This window comes from Symphalangus syndactylus, chromosome 6, assembly GCF_028878055.3.
Source record: "Symphalangus syndactylus isolate Jambi chromosome 6, NHGRI_mSymSyn1-v2.1_pri, whole genome shotgun sequence".
Lineage (NCBI taxonomy): Eukaryota > Metazoa > Chordata > Mammalia > Primates > Hylobatidae > Symphalangus > Symphalangus syndactylus.
In genome coordinates this window covers 53,831,930-53,854,347 of record NC_072428.2, presented here as the reverse complement: position 1 = coordinate 53,854,347, position 22,418 = coordinate 53,831,930, and the positions used below count along the sequence as shown (strand labels likewise).

The window sequence follows — 22,418 nt, the reverse complement described above, 5'->3', positions numbered from 1 at the left end:
CCTTTATTGGGGGAAGGCATCCCTCCCCATCCATCCACCCCTTCCCTTCCACATCTGCTCCTTAACCTCCAGTGCCCTGTCCTGGGAAAGGACTGAATGTTTGTCCAGGAGGTTGGGGAGTGGGGTCCCAGCAGTCCCTGGAGGCCTGGCTGTGGGGCTGGCTGGCAGCCAGGAACTCTGTCTCCCCCCTTCCTGCTCCACAGCGCTGTGCGGGAGCAGGGCCTGCTCACCCCCTGGGAACCAATAAACAGGAAACAGACACCAACTTTGTGTTTGCTCCCTCGACTGGCCCCTCCATCACACTGCCTTCCCACTGGCCCCCGACCTGCTGCACCTCTCCAGACCCCAGAGTCTCAGGACCACAGGATGTCAGAACCAAGAAGTCACAATCTCAAAATCACAAATAAAATCAAGAGGTCTGGACTCTTGGAAAAGAACACAGAATCCTTCATCTTGAAACCACAGGATTCTAGACTCTGAGAGTGACAATCTCAAAAGCATACACTAAGTGGCCACATTTCTGAGAGCTGTCTGGAGCCAGCGCCCAGGGCTGAGCGCTCCACAAACATTCTCTCTTTGGCCCTTATAATAACTCCTTAGTGCCCCCATTTTACAGAGGAGGAAACTAAGGCTCAGAGTTGGGATCTAATGACTTCTTAATATCACCCGCCAAGGGGTCAGAGTCAGTTGTGATTTTAACCCTTATCAGTCTGAACCCAAAGCCCACCAGGCACACAGACACTCAGACTCCCTGAGCCCCACCTCACAGGCTGCTTCCAGTGAGGGGTGGCTTTGACGCAGAGAGGGCTTTGTCTCTGCTCTCCTCCCCGTGTGGGCTGAGCTATCCTGGACATGTCCCAGGGTGGGGCTGGCATCAACAAAAGTAGACGGAGAGCTGGTGAGAGAAGCAAGGACAGTGGGCATGTGGCTCAGCCTCCGGCCCGGGTTTCTCCCTCCTTCCCACATCCAGAGAACCAGGCTCGGAGCCACTGACTCTATGTGGGTACTGTAGCCAGGCCCCAACCTGCCCTCCTGTCTAGAGCTTTGTCTTCTGCTTCATGGCTGGAAAGAGGTGCCCAGCAGCCAAGAATCTTAGAATCATAAAACCTTAGCATCTCAGTCATGAGGGCAGGAGGTAACATTTCTTGAGCACTTACTGTGTGCCAAGCTCTCTTGGCATGCTTTCACTTAATCTCAGCAGTAGGCTGGGTGTGGTGGCTCACATCCATCATCCCAGCACTTTGGGAGGCCAAGGCGGGAAGATTACTTGAGCTCAGGAGTTCAAGACCAGCCTGGGCAACATAGTGAGACTTTGCCTCTACTAAAAGTAAAAAAAATTAGCCAGGCATGATGGCGCACGCCTGTGGTCCCATCTCATTGGGAAGTTGAGGCGGGAGGGATTGCTTGAGTCCAGGAAGTCAAGGCTGCAGTGAGCCATGATTGACCCACTGTACCCTAGCCTGGTTGACAGAGTGAGACCCTGCCTTAAAAAAAAAAAAAAATCATCTGTTTTTTTTTTGTTGTTTTTTTGTTTTTTTTTTTTTGAGACAGAGTCTCGCTCTGTCACCCAGGCTGGAGTGTGGAGTGCAATAGTGCAATCTCGGCTCACTGCAACCTCTGCCTCCCGGGTTCAAGCAATTCTCCTGCCTCAGCCTCCTGAGTAGCTAGGACTACGCCCTGCTAATTTTTTTTTTTTTTTTTTTTTTTTTTTTTTTTTTTTAGTAGAGACAGGGTTTCACCATATTGGCCAGGCTGAGTCTTGAACTCCTGACCTTGTGATCCACCCGCCTCGGCCTCTCAAAGTGCTGGGATTACAGGCATGAGCCACTGTGCCTGGCCGAGAAACAAAATAATCTTAACAATAATCCTCTGTGGAGTGAGGGGATACTGCCCCCACCGACTACAGCCTTGGGGGAGTAGGTAAGTGCTTGCTTGGGTCTGAAAGCCAGGGTGCGGGGAGATGGCATTCTGGACAGCACCCTTCACCCTCCACATGCCACCTCCCTGAAGCCTCCCTAGGCCTCTCAGGGATGAAGGGACCTGACAGTTCCTCTGGTCAGACAGCACCAATGCCACCAATTCCCACATGGAGCTCCCAGAACATGGGGTGAAGGAGTTTCTTTCCTTCTGCCTCTGGGCTCAGTTCTGCCCTCAGATGGGGCAGCCTGGCAGAGACGTGACTCCCACCCCCTCCCTTGGTGCCCACCTTCCCTCCTTGGCCTGGATTTAAACTCTCCTATCAACTGCCCTTCTTGGGAGCGGCCTCATCCCACTTCTAGTCAGCAAAACTATAGCCTGCCACCTCTGGAAGCCAGGCCTGGCCCCAGGAACACATTGGCGCTTCTGCCCCTGCCCCACCAGGCCTGGGCTCTGCCTGCCTCTGGACCTCACCCACCTCAGGAGGCTAGGATCCTTGGTGAAAGCTCCTGGCAAGGAGGGATGGTGTCCAAGTTTTCCCCGTATATCTCCACTACCCAACACGGAGCTCAATGATTGACTGCTAAATGAATGAATGACAAATGAACATGGAAAGAAATAGCAAGTTAAATGCAGTGGGCTTGGTTCGAAGGTTCTGCCCCGGGATCAGCATCAGCTGGGGACTCTGAATCTCAGGAACCAACAGCCTGGTCCTTTGCCTATCTGTGCAGTAGGCAGAATAATGGCCCTGGCATTACATCCTCATGCTAATCCCCAGAACCTGTGAATATGTTACCTTACACGGTAACAGGGACTTTGCAGGTGTAATTAAGGATTCTGAGATGGGAAGATTATCAAATTATCAGGTGTGCCCAATGAATCACAAGGGTTCTTAAAAGAGGGAAGAAGGAGGCCGGGCGCGGTGGCTCACGCCTGTAATTCCAGCACTTTGGGATGTTGAGAGAGGCGGATCACGAGGTCAAGAGATTGAGACCATCCTTGCCAACATGGTGAAACCCCGTCTCTACTAAAAATACAAAAATTAGCTGGATGTGGTGGCGCATGCCTGTAGTCCCAGCTACTTGGGAGGCTGAGGCAGGAGAATTGCTTGAACCCAGGAAGTGGAGGTTGCAGTGAGCTGAGATCGTGCCACTGCACTCCAGCCTGGCAACAAAGCAAGACTCTGTCTCAAAAAAAAAAAAAAAAAAAAAAAGAGGGAGGAAGGAGGTACGGGGTGAGCAAGAGATTTGAAGATGCTGGGGAAGATGGGGAAAGGGGCCACAGGCCAAGGAGTGCTGGCAGCCAGGAGAGTCTGGTAAAAGCAGAGGCGTTGATCTCTCCAGGGCAGCCAGAGGCAGGCAAGCCTGTCAGCACCTGGATCTTAGCCCAGTGAAACCCTTCAGACTTCTGACCTCCAGACTGGAGAGTAGGAGATCTGTGTTGTTTTCAACCACTAGATGTGTGTAGTTTGCTACTGCAGCAACAGGACACTAATACACCACCCAGACCTCTGCAATCAGCACAGGTCTTCCCACCTCAGGTGCGCTCTGCACGCCCCTCTCACCCTGTTCCTGCCTGGCGACTTCTTCAAGCTCCACTGGAAAGAAACCATAGGAAGTTTTGTTTGTTTGGTTTTTGCTTTTTGTTTTGAGACAAGGTCTCACTCTGTCGCCCAGGCTAGAGTGCTGTTGGGCAATCACAGCTTACTGCAGCCTCAACCTCCTGGGCTCAAGCCATCCTCCCACCTCAGCCTCTCAAGTAGCTGGGACCACAGGTCTGTGCCACCACATCTGTTTTTTATTTTTAGTAGAGACAAGGTCTCCCTGTGTTGCTCAGGCTGGTCTCGAACCCCTGGGCTCAAGCAATCCTCTCATCTCAGCCTCCCAAAGTGCTGGGATTACAGGGGTGAGCCACCACGCCCGGCCCAGATAAAAGTTTACTGTCCCGTCAGCTGCAACATCACACTTCTGGACAGGCCCCAGAGTGAGCACCACAGCCTTCCACAAGTGTGGAAAAAGACCCTATCTGGGGGTGGGGGGGGATCCTAGAGCAGGAGTCGATGGTGGGGAAAGCAGGTAGGGGGTAGACCTGGGCCTGAGTCCTGGCACCACTCTGAACCTGCCTTCTCAGCAGCCTAGTGCCAGCACTCATTCTGCCACCGAGATCCTCCTTAGAACTGGGTCCTTTCCCAACAGCCCTGGGAGGAGGTTTATCCTGGTGCCCGAGAGCATGGACGGCTCTGTGGCTCTGAAGGGGGATGGAACTTATTGAAGGCCTCACAGCAGGAAGGTGGTGAGGCAAAGCTGGTCTCCTGACTCCTAGTACAGACACCAGGCTGTCCCTAGTGAACCCTAGAGCTACTGGAGGGTTGGGTCCTGGAAGTCCCTCCGGGGGCTCAGGCACTGTGGTTGGGGCCCCAAACCCCTGCATCTCATGGGCTGAGGTTCACTCACTGCACAGAGCCCAGCAGCCTGACAGTTTTCCTCTGTGTCTGTCTCTCCCAACCCCCAGAATGCCCCAGAGACCCTGGGAGCTGAGAATTAGAGGGAGGACATCGTGGGGGGAATTAACTCCCATGGGGAGACATCAGCTCCGATAGGCTCCTGCTTCCCAGGGGACCCAGGGCCCCCATTTCAGGGCTTGCCAGCAAGGCGCCAGGCTGCCTGGGCACATTTCCCAGTAAGTACGCCAGGGCTTCAAGCCTTTCTGGGAAACATTGGTTCCCCCTTCCCCCACCCTGCCACCGCCATCCCTGCCAACTCTGCTTAGTGGGAACTCTGTGGGACCAATGTATGGTCTGGGAGTCAGGGCACCGGGAGCCAAATCCCATACTCAAGCTTTGGGGCCTTGGGCAGACCCTGCCCACTCTGGGCCTGCTTCTTTATTGGACTATTGGAGCCATGGCAATGCCCACCTAGCTGGAGGATCAGATGGGAGGGATGGGGCTACCTTGGGGGTGGGGGGAGGCATGAGCTCCCTGTCCCAGGAGACATGCACGCTGGAGCTAAATGGGTGTCACAGTGACTGCAGAGGAGACACCAGTGGGATATGGCCCTGTCACCTGCCTCACTGGGACCCTGTGGCGGCTCCACTCTCCTAGCCTTTCAGCCAAGCCAATGTGGGTCTGCAGGGGGTGGCCAGTGTAGCACAAAGCCCAGTTCACCCTGGGGACTTTATCAAACTCCACCAGCCAACCCTAAGTGACCCCTCACACACTGCCCAGCCATGTGAGAAGTTGTAGCTCTGTGTTCACCTTGAACATTGGGGTCCAGGCCCTTGAGGAGCCCCTGGGACTGCAGCAGAAACCCACCACCCCACCATCTCTGCCTGGGCCCAAGCCACCATCATCTCTTGTCCAGATTATTCCAGTGGCCTTCTCACTGGCCTCACAGCCTCCACCTGGCCCCTTGCAATCTATCCTCATGGAGCAGCCAGAGCAGACCTGTGAATGCGTAAGTCAGACCAGGCCACTATTCTACTTACAACCTTCTAACATCTCACTTTGAGTATGTGCTGAAGTCCTCCTATTGGCCTACACGATATTCCTCACCCTAACCCACCTCTGATCTTCTACTTCTCTGCTCCATCCATGCAGTCCTCTTCTCTTGACTGTTTCTCAAACACCTCAGTGCCTTTGCACCTGCTGTTCCTCTCTGCCCAGAATGCTGTTTCCCTCAGCCACCTGACCTGCTCCCTCACTTCCTCCAGGCTTCTGCTCAAATGTCACCTCCTCAGACAGGCATTCCTGATCTCTTGATCTGAAGTACCCCCACCCTGTCATTCTCTATTCCCTTATCCTGCTCAGCCCCTACCACTCCCTGATACAGAATGTCTCCATTTACAGACAGGCCTCCTCCCTAGTCTGGAAGCTCCACAAGGACAGGCTTTTGTTTTGTTTGCTGTTGTATTCCCAGGCCTAGAAGGCCTGACATGTCTTATTGCTCAGACAGTATTTGTTTAATGGATGAATGCATTACCCTATCAAAGGCCACCCAAGTCTCTGAAACAAACTCTTACTGCACACAACGTGCCATATTCCTTTCCATCTCCTAGCCTCTGCTCATGCTGTGCCCTCTTCATAGAGCCTCTCCCTCTCGCTCAGTGTTCAAGCTCAAGCTCAGGCAGAGCCTCTTCTAGGAAGTCCCTCAGCCAGTTTCCAGGCTAGTCCCTCAACATCCTAAGCCCCTTCGAGTTGGCTTCTAGATCCTACACTCTCTGTGTGTCTCGGCTCCCAGGAAGCCTGGGGGTGCCTACATCCTGCTGCAGGGCAGCAATGTGTAGCCTAAAAGATCACAGATGGGAGGGAGGGAGGGAAGCAGGAGGGGTAAGTCCCTACATGGGGAGAGGGGGCTGGGGACAGGATTAGCAGCAGCCTCTCCCCCTCCCAAACCCAGCTGGTCCCGGAAACGTGGGGCTGGAAAATGTCAGACTCAACTCTGGTCCATCCCCCAACCCTTCCTCGCTGGGGAGGACTCATTCCTGGACAGTGTTCCCCCCAAGAGCCCGGGCCCTTAGCAAGGAGTTGGGAGGAGATGTGAGGAATAAACAGAGGAAAGGGGCTGCCCTTCTGCCTGTCCTCCCTCATCTCACCCCCTCCTGCTGCGTGACAAGACATTTAATTATAGATATTTGGTACCGCTCAGAATTCCAAGTGTCCTAATCACCTCCTCCCTTCCCCCCAGAACCAGTTTCCATGGAAAAATCACACAAAGAGCCAAGGAGGGGAAGGAGAGAACCTCTACCCCCACGGGTTCCCCGCCAAAAGGGGAAAAAGAAGGGTGACTAAAAGAGCTGTTGCCAGACCTTCATCAGCAAGGCAGGGAGCTGGCTGGGTAGGGAGGGGGTCTGAGTGGAGACGAACAAGGCCAGGGTCCTGGTGCATGGGCCTGGTTCTGCCCGCCCTTGCTGTGTGACCTTAGACCTAGCATTCTGCCTTTCTGGATCTCAAAGTTCTTCCCATCCCAACCCCAGGCCCTGGTGAATTAAATAACCACTATGAAAGTGTTCAGGCTGTTGGGGATGTGGAGAGGACACTCCCAACTGTCTGCTGACTTGTCCCCGCTACTCAGATGGCAGGCCAATCTCCTTGGGACCCCTCACCTCTAAGACACTGATATGCTAGGATTCAGGGTGAATCCAACAGTCTTCAACTCTAAGTCTGCACTGTAAGATATCCACAGCTTTCAAAGTTGAAGAATGAAACAGACAATATCTGGCATATAGTAAGCACTTTATAAATGTTGGTCATTGTTACTGCTATTCCAGTATGTTAAAATTTTGTGAGTTCATCCGCCTATGATGCTGAGAGACAAGTCACTCCCTGCTGTGGGCTACAGTTGTGGCATGTGGCAAACGAGGGCAGAAGGTGGGACTGCAAGATTCTGCACTTTGAGGCTGGGGCGGGGGAAGCTCTCCCTCACAGGAAGAGTTGTTGACCAACCAGGCTACGGTGGGCCTCAGTGGAGGTAATAAGAGTGTGGGAGGGGCGGGGCAGGGAGGCCAGACAGCTCTCCCTCCTCACCTCCCAGCACATAGACAGGCATTCCTGGAATAAATGACCCATGAGCCACTGTTACTCCCTGTTCTCCTGGGTTCATGCAGCTATTGCAGACAGCTGCCTTTCTCTCCCCTCCAGCCACACCCCTGGCTCCTCCCATTTCACTTGACACCCCCTGCAGGCTGACTCCCTCCTTCTGAGCCTCACAAACCAGGCAGTCTAACCTCCCACTGTACAGATGGGAAAACTGAGAGACAAAGATGACTCTGTCCAGGTCTGAATGAGTCAAAGGCTGAGCCAGGCCTGGCCCCAGGCCTCCCACCTCCCAGCAATGGGGGCAACACCACACAGAGCATGAATATGGACCTGAGGGTGAGGGACTCCCCACAGCCTGGGGGGTGGGGGGGGCGTCCCCTTAGTCCCCAGGGACTGCCAGAAGCAAAGAATGACAGCTCCTCTCGTCTCTCTTATTCTGGAGTCCATACCACGCCATCTCCACCCACGGCCCAGGGAGCATGACTGGAGCCTCAGGCTTGAAACAAGGGAACGTTGTCTCCTCAACAGAGGCCACCAGGAGGGGGTGGACAGCTGCTCTCCATCTTCCGGGAGCCAGAAGGAAGGGGACAGCAGGAGGGGTTCAAGCTAGCAGATGGGAGAACTTCCAGGCTTTATGAGGGGGTGGGAAATTGGAGGATAATGGATCTTTTTGGAGCCTACTGCAGTCCACCAGGTTATACTGAGGCCCCCGAGGACCCAGCCCTGTGTTCAGAAGCCAAGCCTGGTGGCTGAGAAGCAGCTCGGCAGTGCAGCCACCAGTTTTCTTCTTTCCTGCTACCAGAGAGGAAATGATCACACCACCCATTCACCATAAGAGACAGCCTGCCAGGCAGAGGCCATTACCCCCATTTTATGGAAGGGGAAAGTGAGGCACAGAGCAGGGATATGATGGATCCTAGGCCACACAGGGATTAAAAGAGCAAAGGCTCACACCCTGCTCTTCTAATGACAGACTCACCAGTTCCCTCCCCCTAAGGGGACATCAAGCTGGGCCTGGAAAAGTGAGAAGCCTGGAGTGGGCAAAGGCTTGGAGATCAGAGAAGGCCTCTGTTCGTGGCAGGGAGAAGCCCATGTTATGGCAGATCTGTCCCGCCTCAGAGCTCCAGAAAGGGGTTGGGGGTAGAGGAGAATGTGAAGGAAGGTGGGGCAGGAGAAGTTCTGTAAACTCCCACCTCCTCTCTGGGTCTCAAAGCCTTCTCTTAGGAGTGCCCCCCACTCACCTTCAGTCTCCCCGAGTCCCTTGGTTTACTCCTGTTCTCTCCCCCATTTGAGCCTTCAAGGCTCCCAGAAAAGATATATGGGGAAGGAGGCTGGGGAGGAGACCCCTGACAAGAGCTGGCCCTGCTCTCTTCCTCCCCTCCCCCACCTTCAGAACTGGCACTGGACTTCAGGGGCACCGGAGCTGCCCTCGCTGGGACTCAGAAGGAAGGACAGGTTCAAAACTCCCTGCTCCCCACTCCCTGCCTGCTCTCTCTGCAGCCTCCATGAGAAACCCCAGAGCCAGGACCAGGGGGAACTGGAGACAAGGAGAGAGAAACAAAGAGAAAGGGAGTTCAGAGGGACCATGAGAGTGCTGGGAACGGGAGTGACTGAATCAGTCCAGGGTTTATAATTTCCAGGCTTCTCACACAGTCAGGGAGCGCAGGCCACAGTTGAAATAACCACTGGCCATCGCTGAGCTCAGCCCAGAATCCAGAGCCTGGAATCTAGCTCCCAACCCAGATGCCGGGGCATATGCCATCTGGATCCCATCTGAATCCACAGCCTAAACTCCAGGGATAGCTGAAGCCACAAGGTAGAAGGAGGGGTCTCAGGGAGAGTGAGCCCCCAGGGCCGGGGGTCTGGCAGAAAGGGGGTGCATCTCAGAGTCACCAAGAAGAGGGTAGAGTGGGGAAAAGATGCAAGCAGACAGGATGGGGGAATAAGAACCGAACCCCGGACCCATAGAGGCAGCCATGAATATGGGGCCCAGAACCACTCCTGACCTCTCTAAAGGGCCCTGGCTGCCCAGCCTCTGCAGCCCCCTCCCTGCCTCTATCCTCCCCTAAAAGCCCCCATCTAGAAGCTTTTTTCATCTGAGGAGGCTCTGGCAGAACTCAGGCCCCAAGAGTCCCCAACTCAAACCCGCAGGCTCCCCCAAATCTGCACAGTACCAGCTGGATGGAAACATAGGCACTACTTTGTCCACCTACCTCCTGATTGGGGAGGTTAAGTCACAGAGAAAGGCCAATGTCACACAGCAAGAACAGAACTGCAGTTAGAACCCTGAGCCCCCTCTGCTCCTCCATAAAGTAAGGCCTTGTACCTCCCCAATTCTCCCACGCCCAGGAACACATCTACATTCTGACCTGTCATAGGAAAGCCACACGAAGAAAGGCAAACCCATGTCAACTGTGGCCCCTGAGCCAAACATCCTATCAAGGGTCTGGCCAACAGAGTAGCAAGCCTCAGAGAAAGGACTGAGCCCACGCTGGGTGCCATCACACTCATCCCTCCAACAAAGAACCACACAGGGATTTCCAAAACCAGTCCCTGAGAAACATCCAAAGGACAAGATAAGAATCCTTTGTAATTACCACCCAGAATGCCTGGAGTAGACAAGCACCTCTGCCATTAGCACCAGCAGAAAATTGAAGCTTCTACAGGGCCTGAGTAGACAGGAGCCTGTCATTAATACTCTTAAAACTGCACGGGCACTTCCAGAACCAGAAAAGCACCCTTGGCACCTGGGCACCTGACTAGCGAATACAATGTAAAAGGCTCCAACTGAAGTCGGTGCCCACGGCCCTCCTTTGGCCCCAGTCTGAAGGCCCCTTCAAAGGACTCACCACCTGTGGCTTGCTGCAGCACTTGCTGGCAGGGGGAGGCTCATCTAGAGTCCGAGCTGCCTCAGGGGGCTTGGCCTCAGTAGAGGGCGGTGCAGCCAGAGGCAAGCAGGGCATGTCCACTGGCACTGGGGCAGGGACCTCACCGGAGTGCAGGTTCAGCATGTACTGCTTGGTGACATCCTCGAGCGATGGTGCCTGCAACGTGGGATGGGCTCGGGTAGGGAAGCCTATGGGTTCTGGCACAGCCACAGGGGGGCCGACAGAAGTTGGTGGCTCAGGCACCACAATAGGCATAAAGGTGGCGGGCACACTGGCATGGCGAACATGTTTGGAGGAGGGCCGGGCCCGAGACAGGCCGCCAGTCTGGTCCTGACTGCCCTCGTCTCTCCGAAGCTCCTGGTGACTACTCCGAGCCGGGCGCTTCTTGGAGCCTCGGCGGATTAGCCTCGGGGACAGAATGTCAGCCAGCTTGGGGTCAAAGTGAAAGTTTCGGTGGGCAGTGGCAGGAGGAGGCAGAGCCTCAGGTAGGGCCCTTTCAGATTGCGCCCGGCTCCTGGTGGCACCAGGCTCTTCTGGCTCTGCCCGCTGCTCTACAAGGATGGGCTCGCTGCTGGATGGAGGCAGCACGGGCTCAACTTCTCGGATGGGCTCCCCTCCAGGGCCCTCGAATCCAGGCCCAGCCAGCTCCCCACGGCGGCTGGGGTCACTCAGGGATTTCTTCTTGGGGGCTTTGCCAGCAACCCTGTCATCCACCACACGCCCCAGGGTGCCAGGCCCCTGAACTATGCTCTGAATAACCTCCTGATATCCCTTGCTCTCTTCACTGCCCACAGACCAGTCACTGTGACCACTGGTCAAGCCCTCATCCACGGCTGAGGTGGCAGGAAGCCCTGTCTTGGGGCTCAGTGAGCCCAGGAGGTTGCTGTCCATGGAGAACCCAGTGGGCTCTTCAGAGGTGGCAGCCCGGTGGCGCTGAGGAATTGGGTCACTCAGGGACCTGTAGGCCTCACCTGCCTCCCCATTGCTCAATTCACTCCCACCAGAACCTGAAGGTGGGACTTTGCGTCGTCGGCGGAGGGCACCTGGTGTGGGAGGGGTCTCAGGGGACACCAGGGCCCACCCGCCCAGACTGTCCTCAGTCCCAGGGCCATGGTGGTTCGTCTGGGCCGAGGATGAGGAAAGGGGTCGCCACATCCCTGTGGTACCCAGGCCGCAAAATGCTGCAACAGGAGGCTCAGGGTCCGCCCCAATGCCTTCATCTGTCAGACTGGACTCAGGGCCCGAGAGCTCCTCCTGGGACCGCTGCCCTCGGGTCACGTCCCCTGCCCAGTCAGGGCTTCCAGGGTGGGCATCGCTTCCATCATCTTGCTGGGCACCCATGCGCTGGATCTTCTCAAAAACCTGGCGGGCCTCCTGCACATATTGATCCTGGACGATGAGGGGCAGCGGATCCTCCTCGGCGCCAGGGCCTGTCAGCAGCAGCTCGGAGGAGCTGGGCTTCAGAGCACTGGTGCGGGGCAGGCGGCGGGCCATGGGCTTCTCAGAGCAGGTGAATGACTTTGCTCTCCGCAGAGTGGCTGTCAAGTCCTTGAGTGTGGGGCGCGTGCCAGGTGATGCTGGGGCTGGGATGGGTATGGGTTCAAGTTGCCCCACGGGGCCACCTGCGGATGATGAGTCTCTGCCATCTAGGGGGCTGCTTCCACGGTCGCCGGGGCTCCCACCAGGTTTTCGGACCCTCAGCTCTGAAAGGTCTGAGCGCAGGAAACTGAGAAGCGTCAGGGTCTCTGAGGCGATATCTGGATTTGACAGGGACTTCCGCTGTGGACTCTTTTCCGGCTCAAATCCTCCATCCCTCAATGCTCTAGAGGTGCCTCCAGGTCCTTTGGCACGGGTTCGAGCCTGGGACCGCAGGAGCCCTTCCCCAGCTCCAAAGCTAGGGGAGCGGTACACGCCCCCGCCCCCAGAACCCCTACTAGACCATAGGTCGTCGTCCTTAAGGGTTTCCGTGCTGGAATAACGGCTGCTACCGCGTGAGCCTGCGGGGCTGGCCAGGTACGAGGGAAAGCTCACCTTGGCCACACGAAAAGCTCCTCCCACAGAGTCAGACATAGGCCGAAGTCCCTCCTGGGGACCTGGGACGCAGGGCGGAGAGCCACTACCCCACTCCCGGAGCCCTTCTTCTCTAGGGGCTCTTGGAGATGTTGGGGGCTCAGGGCTCCCAGCTCCCCCTGCTGAGTCCATGCTGCTCAGATTTAACCCATCACTGTCAGGCCTGCAGTCCTGATCCAATAGGGAGCTTCCGGGCCTGAGCCCGGGCCTCCCTCCCCAGCGGTGGCTGCCCTCACCGTCTAGGTCGTCGTCACTGCCCGAGGAGTGGCCGCCGTGGTAGGCCGGACTCTGGGCTCCAGGCGGCTGCGGCGGGCCCTCCTCTTCCTCCTCGCTGGAGCTGGCAGCGCGGCTGCGGCTGACAGGATAGGAGGAGGCGATGGAGGAGGAGGAGCAGGAGGCCCGGGCCCCGGCCTGCGGTTGGGAGAAGATATGCCAAGAATGTAAACCATCCGCTGGACGCTGCGCCCGCTCCTGTTGCTGCTGCGGCCGGCGCAGCCTCCCTTCGGTCCCCGGCCCGGTCAGGGGCCGCGCCGAACGCAGACCCGCCAGGGGGAAGCATGTCCGAGGGGGTGGCGTCGGTGGCTGCCGCGACTCCCGAGCCGGAGGCTCCCACGCGGCACCGTCGGGGCTGGGCGTTCCTGGGGATTCAGAGTCGGCGCTGGGCCTCCTGGAGCCAGGACCGCCGAAGAGCTTGCGCATCTCGGTGACGCTGGGCCAGGCCCCTCGCGCTGGGCCCTCGGCCGCTTCTTCCGCGGCCGCGGGGAAGACGCCCCCGTCCCGGGCCCCAGCAGAGCCGTAGTCCAGACGCGGCGCGTCGAAGCGCCGGGAGAGCTGGCGCACCGACGGCGAGAGGCTGCGGAGCGGGCGCGGCTGCGCGGGGGCGGCCGGGGGCCCAGACGCCAGCTTGGACACGCGCCGAGAGGGCTGGCCCCGGGCAGCCGTGGTCGGTCGGCACGAGGCGCGGCGCCTCAAGCCGGGGGTGTCCGTGTCCTCCTCCCTCGGCCCGGGGCCGCCGCTCCAACGCTCCAGCAGCTTGAACGAGACGCTGCGGTAAAGCTGGGGCCGGGGTGCTCCGTCCGCCATAGTGGCGTAACTCACTCCGGGGGGGCTGGCCTCGGGGAGCCGCGGCCAACCCCCCCTGCGCCCCCGCTCCCTAGGAGCGCAGCGGCCCACGCCGAAAGCAGCGCACGGGAGTGTGGGAGAAGGGCGCAGAGACCGGAGCAGAGGTTTCTCTGCCGCGGCTCAAGTTTCTGTGGCCACCGGCCGCAAAGTCTCCACCCCGGGCGGCCCCTGCCGCCTCAGCGCCGACCCCCAGGCCCGGCCCCCGCCGCGGCTGGAGCGACCAGGGGCACCGCGGCTCCGTCTGGGCGGGATCCCAGCGCTTGGTTCCTCGACTCTGCGCCCGCCTGCCCAACGGCTTGCCTGCCTTTCCTCACTCTCCCGCTCCGGCTCCCGTTCCCTCCCCCTTGGCTGCTCGCTCCTGGCACCCTTTTGTTGCAAATAAACTTTGTGGCAGAGGCAAGGGGGCGGGGGGCGGGGCCTCGCGCCCAAAAGGGGGGGTGGGCTCCGGGCGTACGCGAGCCTGGGAACCGGGTGGTGGGAGGGAATCAGGGAGGAGCCGAAGAAGAAAAAGCCTGCTGGAGGACTTGCAGACTGAGGCGACCCTCTGGCCCTCCAGAGACGTCCCTCGGGAGCCCAGCAGGCCGAGCTGCCCCCAGGGAGTCGCTGAGACACACGCAACCGCTGAGCGTGCTCAGCTCCGCAGACTCGCAGCCAGGGCGCCGCGTCCACCGCGGGCCACCAGCCTCCGCGCGCTAACACCTCCTGCCCAGGGGCTCCAACATGGCAACCTCGGACTCACAAACTCTCGTACACACTGACACTCAGGTGCACGCAGACGCACACTCTCCGTGCCGGGAAAGGTGTGGGACTCGGCGCCAGGGGGAGCCCGGAGAGCCGCGGCCTGACTAAAGGGTCCATTGCTCCCTGCCCCGCCCTACTCCTCGCCTAGGCCCCGCCCCTTTCACTTCCCCTTCCCCCTCCCCTTCCCCCTCTCCCTCCCCCTCCCCGCCCGCCCTCTGCGGCGAATTCAGCTGTAGCCACGCCCTTGTTCCCCCCCATCTCGCTCCCAAACGCCCCGCCCATCCCACCTCCCAGCCGCCTGTCTGGCTCCGACCGGCCCCCGACCCGCCCAGCGCTGCTCCAGAAGCCCCACCCTTCACGACCGCGCCCCCACCCCTACTTTTCCGGCTGCCACGCCTCCCACCTGCCCCCGCCGTCTGGCTGCTCTTCTCCTGGACTCTCCGCCTGGATCCCCGAGCCCCTTTCCTTCTCGCTCTGGAGTACGCGGCTCTTGCGCCCCCTCGCGGCCTGATTTTCCCAACGCACGGAGTGCTGGACGGATAAAGCAGCACCCATCCCCAAAAAACGGAGAGTTGGGAAAACTTCCTTTCAGTCATTACCTAATCCCCTTAGTCTTTTTCAGACCTTCGCAAAGCGCACTGCCCCTTCTTAGGCCTTACACACAAAAGGAGCTTCGACGGGAACGCCCTTGACTTCCCACTGCCAAACCTATACTCTTACCCGCAGCTGCTTCACCTTCTTGGCGGGGAAAGTGTAGGTTGTTTCTCGGGCTTCACGCTGATCCCTCGCTTGAGCTCCCCTCCCGCCCCCGCCTCCGTCTGAGTCTCACATTGTTCTGGGTATTGGAGCATCATCACCTTCCCCATTCCCACGTGCCTCTAGATCCCATTCATCCTCCCGGCCCAACTAACGAATGAACGAACGAATGAAAATGTATGGAGTACCTATAATGTATGGGCAATATTATTTAACTTATTTTTTTAAATCCACAAACCACCCTTGGGGACAAATATTATTACCCCTTCTCTGTGGACCGTGAAGGAGAAGTAACTTTGACCACTATGCAAGTCTGGAAATAGCAGGTCCTGCTAAAATTCAGATTTTAGGGGCTTCAAACACCATGCTCCTCCAGCCAGCTCTGAGCTGCACCCCCAAATCCTGATGAATAAGGAGGTTCTTGCTCCTTTGAGCCCCCAGTCTCCTCCTTCTCCTCCTTGGGCCTGAGCTCACTCTCCTCAGGAACAGAGGATAACCTGGTCTGACCCATGACCCTCCAGCGCTGCCCAGCCTTCTTCAGGCCTGGTCAAACTGCCCTGGCCCCTCCAACCCCCAGTAGCAAGGCCTCAGGGACACATAGTTAGGTCAGCAGTCTGTGCATTACCCAGCCAACCCCACTGCCACCAGGTCCAGCCAAGGAGACTAGCTGGGCCAGACTAGGCTAGGAGATGGGGTTCAGAGGAGAGGGGCAGGCAGGAGGATAGGAAAGGATGGTAGACACCTAGGGATTGCCTGACTACCGAATGAGAGAGGGAGGACTCAGCTGGGACCCCAGAACCTGTTTGCTACTCATATATCCCACAGGATGAGGAGGTCACTCTCCACTCTCTGGGCAGCCTCTTGAGTTGTGGAATATCTCTGTAGTGAGAAAGCACTTCCTCTATGAGTTGAGACCAGCATCCAGGGAGTCCATCACCTCAACCTCATCTCAGCTCTGCCTCGAGGGGGCCAAGGAGTAAATCTCTCCCTTTTCTCTAGGAAATTGATAAAAGAGAGCCCTGCTGGCCTGTGCCTCTCTGTTCTGCCTTACTCTGTGACCTTGGGTAAATCCCTGCACTTGCTGATGTCTGAAAAGTGAGGAGTGGGGTGTCTGAAAAGTGAGGAGTGGGTCAGGTTCCCCAAGAGTGCCCTCTCTGCCTCTGGCATTTGACATCAGACTCTCACCTCCTTTAGTATTTTCTTTCTGCTCTTTGGGGCAAGTATTGGTGTGTGCTGTGGGGTGAGTTGTGGAGGGGTGAGTTGGGGAGGGGTGAGTTGTGGAGGGGTGAATTGTGGAGGGGTGAATTGTGGAGGGGTGGGGGACAGGACTCTCATCCCAGGAGTCACTCTCTCCCCCCATAATGATGACTCTTACCATCTGAAATTTGTACTTTTCCACCTCCCTGTCACTTCTGGGACAGAAACCCTTATCCCATATCACAGACGGGCAAGTGGATAGAGAGGAGTGGAGGTTCAGGTCACGGGCTCCCAGAGTCCTGTGGCTTGGCCTTGAGGTGAGCTGGCTGGGGCCTTTGGCTCAGGAATCCCCTTGGTGGGGAGGGGGGTGTTTAAGGATCTAGACTGGGTCTCTGTCCAAAGGGAAGCTCACCCAATTTGAGAGTGGCTTGATTGCTTTCAGTGCTTCATGAACCCTTCCACCCCCAGCTCCTTATGATCCAGTATAAGACAAAGTTATCTTCCATGAACAGAAGGGATCTGGAATTTTAATGGTGCTTGGTAATTATGTACAGCAATTTTTAGCCCCAAGAAGACTCATCTGATAGGGGGCTGGGAGCACTGGGCACCAGAGTAGAGAGAAACCCTACTCTGGGGTTTTGAAGCCAGGCTCACCTTCCGCAACTCACCCCCTTTTCTCTGGGCCCCAGGCTCCTCACCTATGAAAGGGTAATGAAAACAATAGCCCATCTACCCAGTGAGTCATGGTGATCTAGCGAGGTGAGGACCATGCAATCCCTTGGAGAAATCAAGATGGGAAGGTTTTGAAGGTCATGGCCAATGATGGGCTTTGGTGGGCTTTGGGTACAGATAAGTCCCCAGCTCATGATGTTTCAGCTTAATGATTTTTTGACTTTCTGATGATGCGAAAGCTATGTACATCCAGTAGAAACCATATTTTGAGCACACATATAATCATTCTGTTTTTCACTTTCAGTAAAGTATTCAATAAATTACATGAGATATTCGGCATTTTATTATAAAATAGATTTTGTGTTAGATGATTTTTGCCCAACTCTAGGCTATGGAAGTGTTCTAGGCCTGTTTAAGGTGGGTTAGGCTAAGCTCTGATGTTTGGTAGGCTATGTGTATTAAATGTCTTTTTGACTTATAATATTTTCAGTGGGTTTATTGGGATGTAACCTCATCGTAAGTCGAGGAGCAACTGTACTTAAGAGGGAGAGAAATGATGAGTGCAGGGACAAGAAGCAATGAGCTCCATGAAGGAGCTGTCTTAGGGGGAAATCTGACTCTTCGTACTCCATAGCAAAGCCAAATAGAAACTATCTGAGACTGCCCTCTTTCCTATGTAATTAGACCTTATAAGCACACAGGATTAAATTCTTTATAATATTTTGATAATGATATAGTCTCATCAGTTATTTAATTGGCTTTAGCCAAAAAACAAAACAATACAACTAGGACCTTTAAAATAATTCACATCTCATTACATAGTTCTTCTGCCCTCATCCTCCTGCTGTCCCACCACACAGAAAATCAGAAAATCATCATCTCAAATCCTGTGTTCAGCATTCTCTTGCTTTCCTTCAAACATATTCCTTCAAACTATATATGCCTTCAAACTGTATCTTTTCATTTTAGTTGTTCTTAACTTTATAAAAAGGGCATCCTGCTGGACGTGGTGGCTCACGCCTGTAATCCCAACACTTTGGGAGGCTGAAGCGGGTGGATTGCTTGAGGCAAGGAGTTCAAGACCAGCCTGGCCAACATGGTGAAACCCCGCCTCTATTAAAAATACAAAAATTAGCCAGGCGTGGTGGTGCATGCCTATAATCCCAGCTTATTGGAAGGCTGAGGCAGGAGAATCACTTGAACCCAGGAGGTGGAGGTTGCAGTGAGCCAAGATCACACCACTGCACTCCAGCCTGGGCAACAGAGAAAGACTCTGTCTCAAAAAAAAAGGGGGGTGTTTCTTGCTTTACAAAATTTGTTGGGACTTCTTTTTTTTTAATATTATACTGCTAAGATTTACCCATATTGTTGCATGCCTCTATAGTCCATTCTGGCCATGTGGACTATTTCAGTGTGTGAATATATCACAGTGTGTTGATCCAGTGTCTTGCTGATGCACATTTGGGTGTTTCCAGGTGTTTGCTGAGCATTGTGCATGACTCCAGGTACACGTGGACAGAAGTGCTTGGGCACAGGGCAGGCAACTCATCAACATTAGGAAGCATTGTCAAGCTGGGATCTAATTTCTCGTGTATGTTTTTTAATCATCTGTGTTTCCATTTTTTTTGAGACAGAGTTTCTCTCTTGTTGCCCAGGCTGGAGTGCAATGGTGTGATCTTGGCTCATCGCAATCTCTGCCTCCCAGGTTCAAGCAATTCTCCTGCCTCAGCCTCCCAAGTAGCTGGGATTACAGGTGCATGCCATCATGCCCAGCTAATTTTTATATTTTAGTAGAGACAAGGTTTCACCGTGTTGGTCAGGCTGGTCTCAAACTCTTGACCTTGTGATCCGCCCATCTCAGCCTCCCAAAATGCTAGGATTACAGGCGTGAGCCACCACACCTGGCCTTGTGTTTCCTTTCATATGAAGTGCCTATTTGTGCCTCTTGCTCGTTTTTCTATTGGGTTATAGTATGTTTAGTACTTTATGAAATTTCTGCTCTAACTTTTCTATTCCTCGGTATCCCTGGTGGCTTAGGAAGGTCTAGTATGTTACAGGTAAGGAAACAGAGGCTCAGAGGAGTGAAGGTGCTTGGTCAAAGTCACAGACTCTGTCACAGCCCTTCTGCAATGAGCTGAGGCCTTCTGAGGCTCTAGGCCTCACTTAGATACCTTTTCTGCCTCTCAACTAGGTCAGGGCCCCTCTGGTATTTAGTATTTCTTGGCCATGGACCATTCCAGGAGCTCATCATCTCCCTAGTGATACCTTCCTTGCCTGGGTCCTCTTTATGATCTGAGCTCTCCTCCCCAGGTATAATGATCCAGGTATGTATGTGCTTCATTATTACCTGTCTCCTCCATCAGACTAGGAGCTCCCTGAGGGCCCAGCATGATGCTTGGCATATAGGAGGTGCCCAATAATTATTGTTTACTGGATGAACTGTTTCTTTGTCTGCATCCCAAACCCCTTGGATTCTTTCCCAAGACTAGGGCCTGGACCTGAGCTCGTCTCAGAAACAGAGTCAATATTCATTAAACAAATGAACGAGGGAGGAAGAGGCCACCTTTGTCCATTGCTAGGACAGATCAAATGCTCCTGGGCTTTTCCTGTTTGGAATGGAAATTTCCCCAAGACAGTCACTGATTCCTGACTTTCTAGCTTCCCAATCCTTGCTCCTACCTCCCCACCCCCACCCCACCCTGGTTCTCTACCCTCAACTGCCACCAGCCGACTCTCAGCAACAACTTTGTCCTGGAAACTCCATCCCTGGGCCTGGCCTTTCTTGGAATCTTCCTCCCTCTTCTATTCTCCGCCTACTACCCCCACTTCCTTCCCTGAAGCCTCTCACTCACTCACCCAACTCCACTCTCACCTCGTACCACCATCATTCAGAGACCCCTGGGCTCCTGCCCTCCACATCTCTGGCTCCTTCTCAGCTCCCTAATCTTGGAGTTCCCAGAACTCCTCCCCTCTTCCCACTCTTTCTTTCACGAAGCCCACCCACCCACTCGAGCTCAAACCACTTTGGGGCTGACCATTCCCCAGGCTCTGCATCTTTTCTAAGCAGCCTTCCTGGTGTCCCTAGACCTTGTTGACTCCTAGCTCCCACTCCAGCCTAGACCCTGGCCCCACCTCTGTCCAGGTCACTGCCTGGCCTGCACCTAAGGTCCACAATCCCAGGATGGAACCCAAATAAAGGTATTAGTTTTGGCTGTGGGTAACAAAAGCCCCCCCAAAACTAGTGGCTTTAAAAAGATAGACATTTATAATAATGTTATGGGAATAATAATGAAGCTGAGGCACAAAGAGATGAAATAACTTGCCCAGGCCGGATGCAGTAGCTCATGCTTGTAATCCCAGCACTTTGGGAGGCTGAGGTGGGAAGATCATCTGAGGTCAGGAGTTCGAGACCATCCTGACCAACATGGTGAAACCCTATCTCTACTAAAATATAAAAATTAGCTGGCCATGGTGGCATGTGCCTGTAATCCCAGCTACTCGGGAGGCTGAGGCAGGAGAATCGCTGGAACTCAGGAAGTGGAGTTTTGCAGTGAGCCAAGATCACGCTATTGCACTCCAGCCTGGACAACAAGAGCAAAACTCCATCTCAAAAAAATAAAAAACAAAAAATAGGCCAGGCACAGTGGCTCATGCCTGTAATCCTGGCACTTTGGGAGGCCGAGGCTGGCAGATCATGAGGTCAGAAGATAGAGACCATCCTGGCCAACATGGTGAAACCGTGTCTCTACTAAAATACAAAAAATTAGTCAGGCGTGGTGGCACGTGCCTGTAGTCCCAGCTACTTGGGAGGCTGAGGCAGGGGAATCACTTGAACCCAGGAGGTGGAGGTTGCAGTGAGCCGAGAGGGCACAACTGCACTCCAGCCTGGCGACAGTGCAAGACTCCGTCTCAAAAAAAAAAAAATTAAAAAACTAAAAATAAATAAATAAATAAATAAATAGCTTGCCTAGCATAACATAGCTAGTAAATGGTAGAGCCAGGACATATACCCAGATGGTCTGGCTCTGGAGTCTGCACCTTCCCTGCTCCTCACAAAGGGAAGCTTGGAATGGAATTTACCTGTGGGTCACAATTTCCACTCCTGGAAGAGTAAGCAAAGGGTCACAGCTCTTGGAGGTCAGCTGGGACAGTCATCTGGGACTCTCTACAGGGGCTCAGGTGGGCTACGAGCAGAGGCCCTGTCCCCTGCCCTTGCTCTCACTCTCCCCTAGCCCCCATCCCAGGCAATTGAGAAGATTGGTCTCAGACTCGAAGCTAGATGCAAGGTGGGTCCTATGTGCCCCGCTTGGCACAGCGGGAAACCGTACAGGGAATAATAACCAGCCTCTGTCTTCTAACATACGTCGGTCTCGCTGTGGTCACAAGCCAAAGTTCCTTCTGTCCAAATGGTCTGCCTCTCCAGCAAGGACACTTTGAATGGCCTCCTACGGTGGGTTGGGCCTGGTTTTCCGACTTCTTCAGCCAGCTGCAAGCACACCTGTGACATTACCATGGTGTTTAACTCCTCCAATGCCCCTCTCTGAATGACCCTATTGCCCAGCAGCTTGGGGACTAGGCAGGGCTAAAAGAAAAATATTGCATAAGTTATACAGTCCTTCCTCTCCCTGCTCTGCCTTCCAAAAAGAAGACTGTTAGCCGGAGGTAGTTCTTGGCTTACAGGTTCTGTATGGTGCACCAGCAGCCAAGGGCAGGCTAGATTGTTCTACGTAAGAAAAACAGATCTGGGAGGAGGGCACAAGGACTGGAGGAGAAGTGAGGGGGAGGATGGGAGAGGAGAAATGAGAAAAAATGGCAGAGAGAATGAGGAGCTGCAAAGGAATGGCTGAGGGGTGGTTCTCGGAGGGGAAGAGGATTTGGTGGTTTGGTGGAGGGTATGGGGTCTTTTTTTTTCTTTTCTTTTTTTTTTTTTTTGAGATGGAGTCTCACTCTGTCCCCAGGCTGGAGTACAGTGGTACAATCTTGGCTCACTGCAATCCCCGCCTCCTGAGTTCTAGCAATTCTCCTGCCTCAGCCTCACGAGTAGCTGGGACTACAGGAGCCCACCACCACGCCCAGCTAATTTTTGTATTTTTAGTAGAGACGGGGTTTCACCATGTTGGCCAGGATGGTCTCAATCTCCTGACCTCATGATTCGCCTGCCTCAGCCTCCTAAGGTGTTAGGATTACAGGCATGAGCCACCGCGCCAGGCTGGGTGTGGGGTCTTGTGTGCTACCATTCCCCTTTGCTGCTTCCTCCAGGGACCTTTGGTAAAGATGCCTTTCCAAGGCTTTTTAAGGCTCAGATCTGTGTTTGACATGCCTCCTTATGAGATGGCCTCAAGGCAGCTCTCTGGGTACCCACATCAGAACGATGGGCCTGAGAGGGCAGGAGTAGAACACGGCGTGAACAATCTGTCATGAGACCGGTCAGTAGGCTTCCAGCCGTGGGACCTCCATGTAGCAGCCTCCTGGTGGCCCTGAGGCTCTCAAGCTGCTGGCTCCTCCGTTTAGAATGAAACAAT

General features: G+C 55.0%; 1 protein-coding gene across 3 annotated transcripts in view; it reads right to left on the bottom strand.

Annotated features, from left to right (window-relative positions):
- ARHGEF17 (Rho guanine nucleotide exchange factor 17) overlaps window positions 1-13,811 on the bottom strand; it is a 60,689-nt gene extending 46,878 nt beyond the window's left edge. Inside the window, exon 1 of one of the 3 annotated variants that reach the window (XR_010121341.1) lies at window positions 10,300-13,811. Coding sequence is in view for 2 of the 3 variants with exons in the window: in XM_055282864.2 (XP_055138839.2) it covers window positions 10,300-13,491 (3,192 nt within the window). In the remaining variant the exon portion in view is untranslated. The remainder of the gene's footprint in view (window positions 1-10,299) is intronic. The other 2 variants (XM_055282864.2, XM_055282863.2) reach the window with 2 other exon arrangements.
- Between the last annotated feature and the right edge of the window lie 8,607 nt (window positions 13,812-22,418).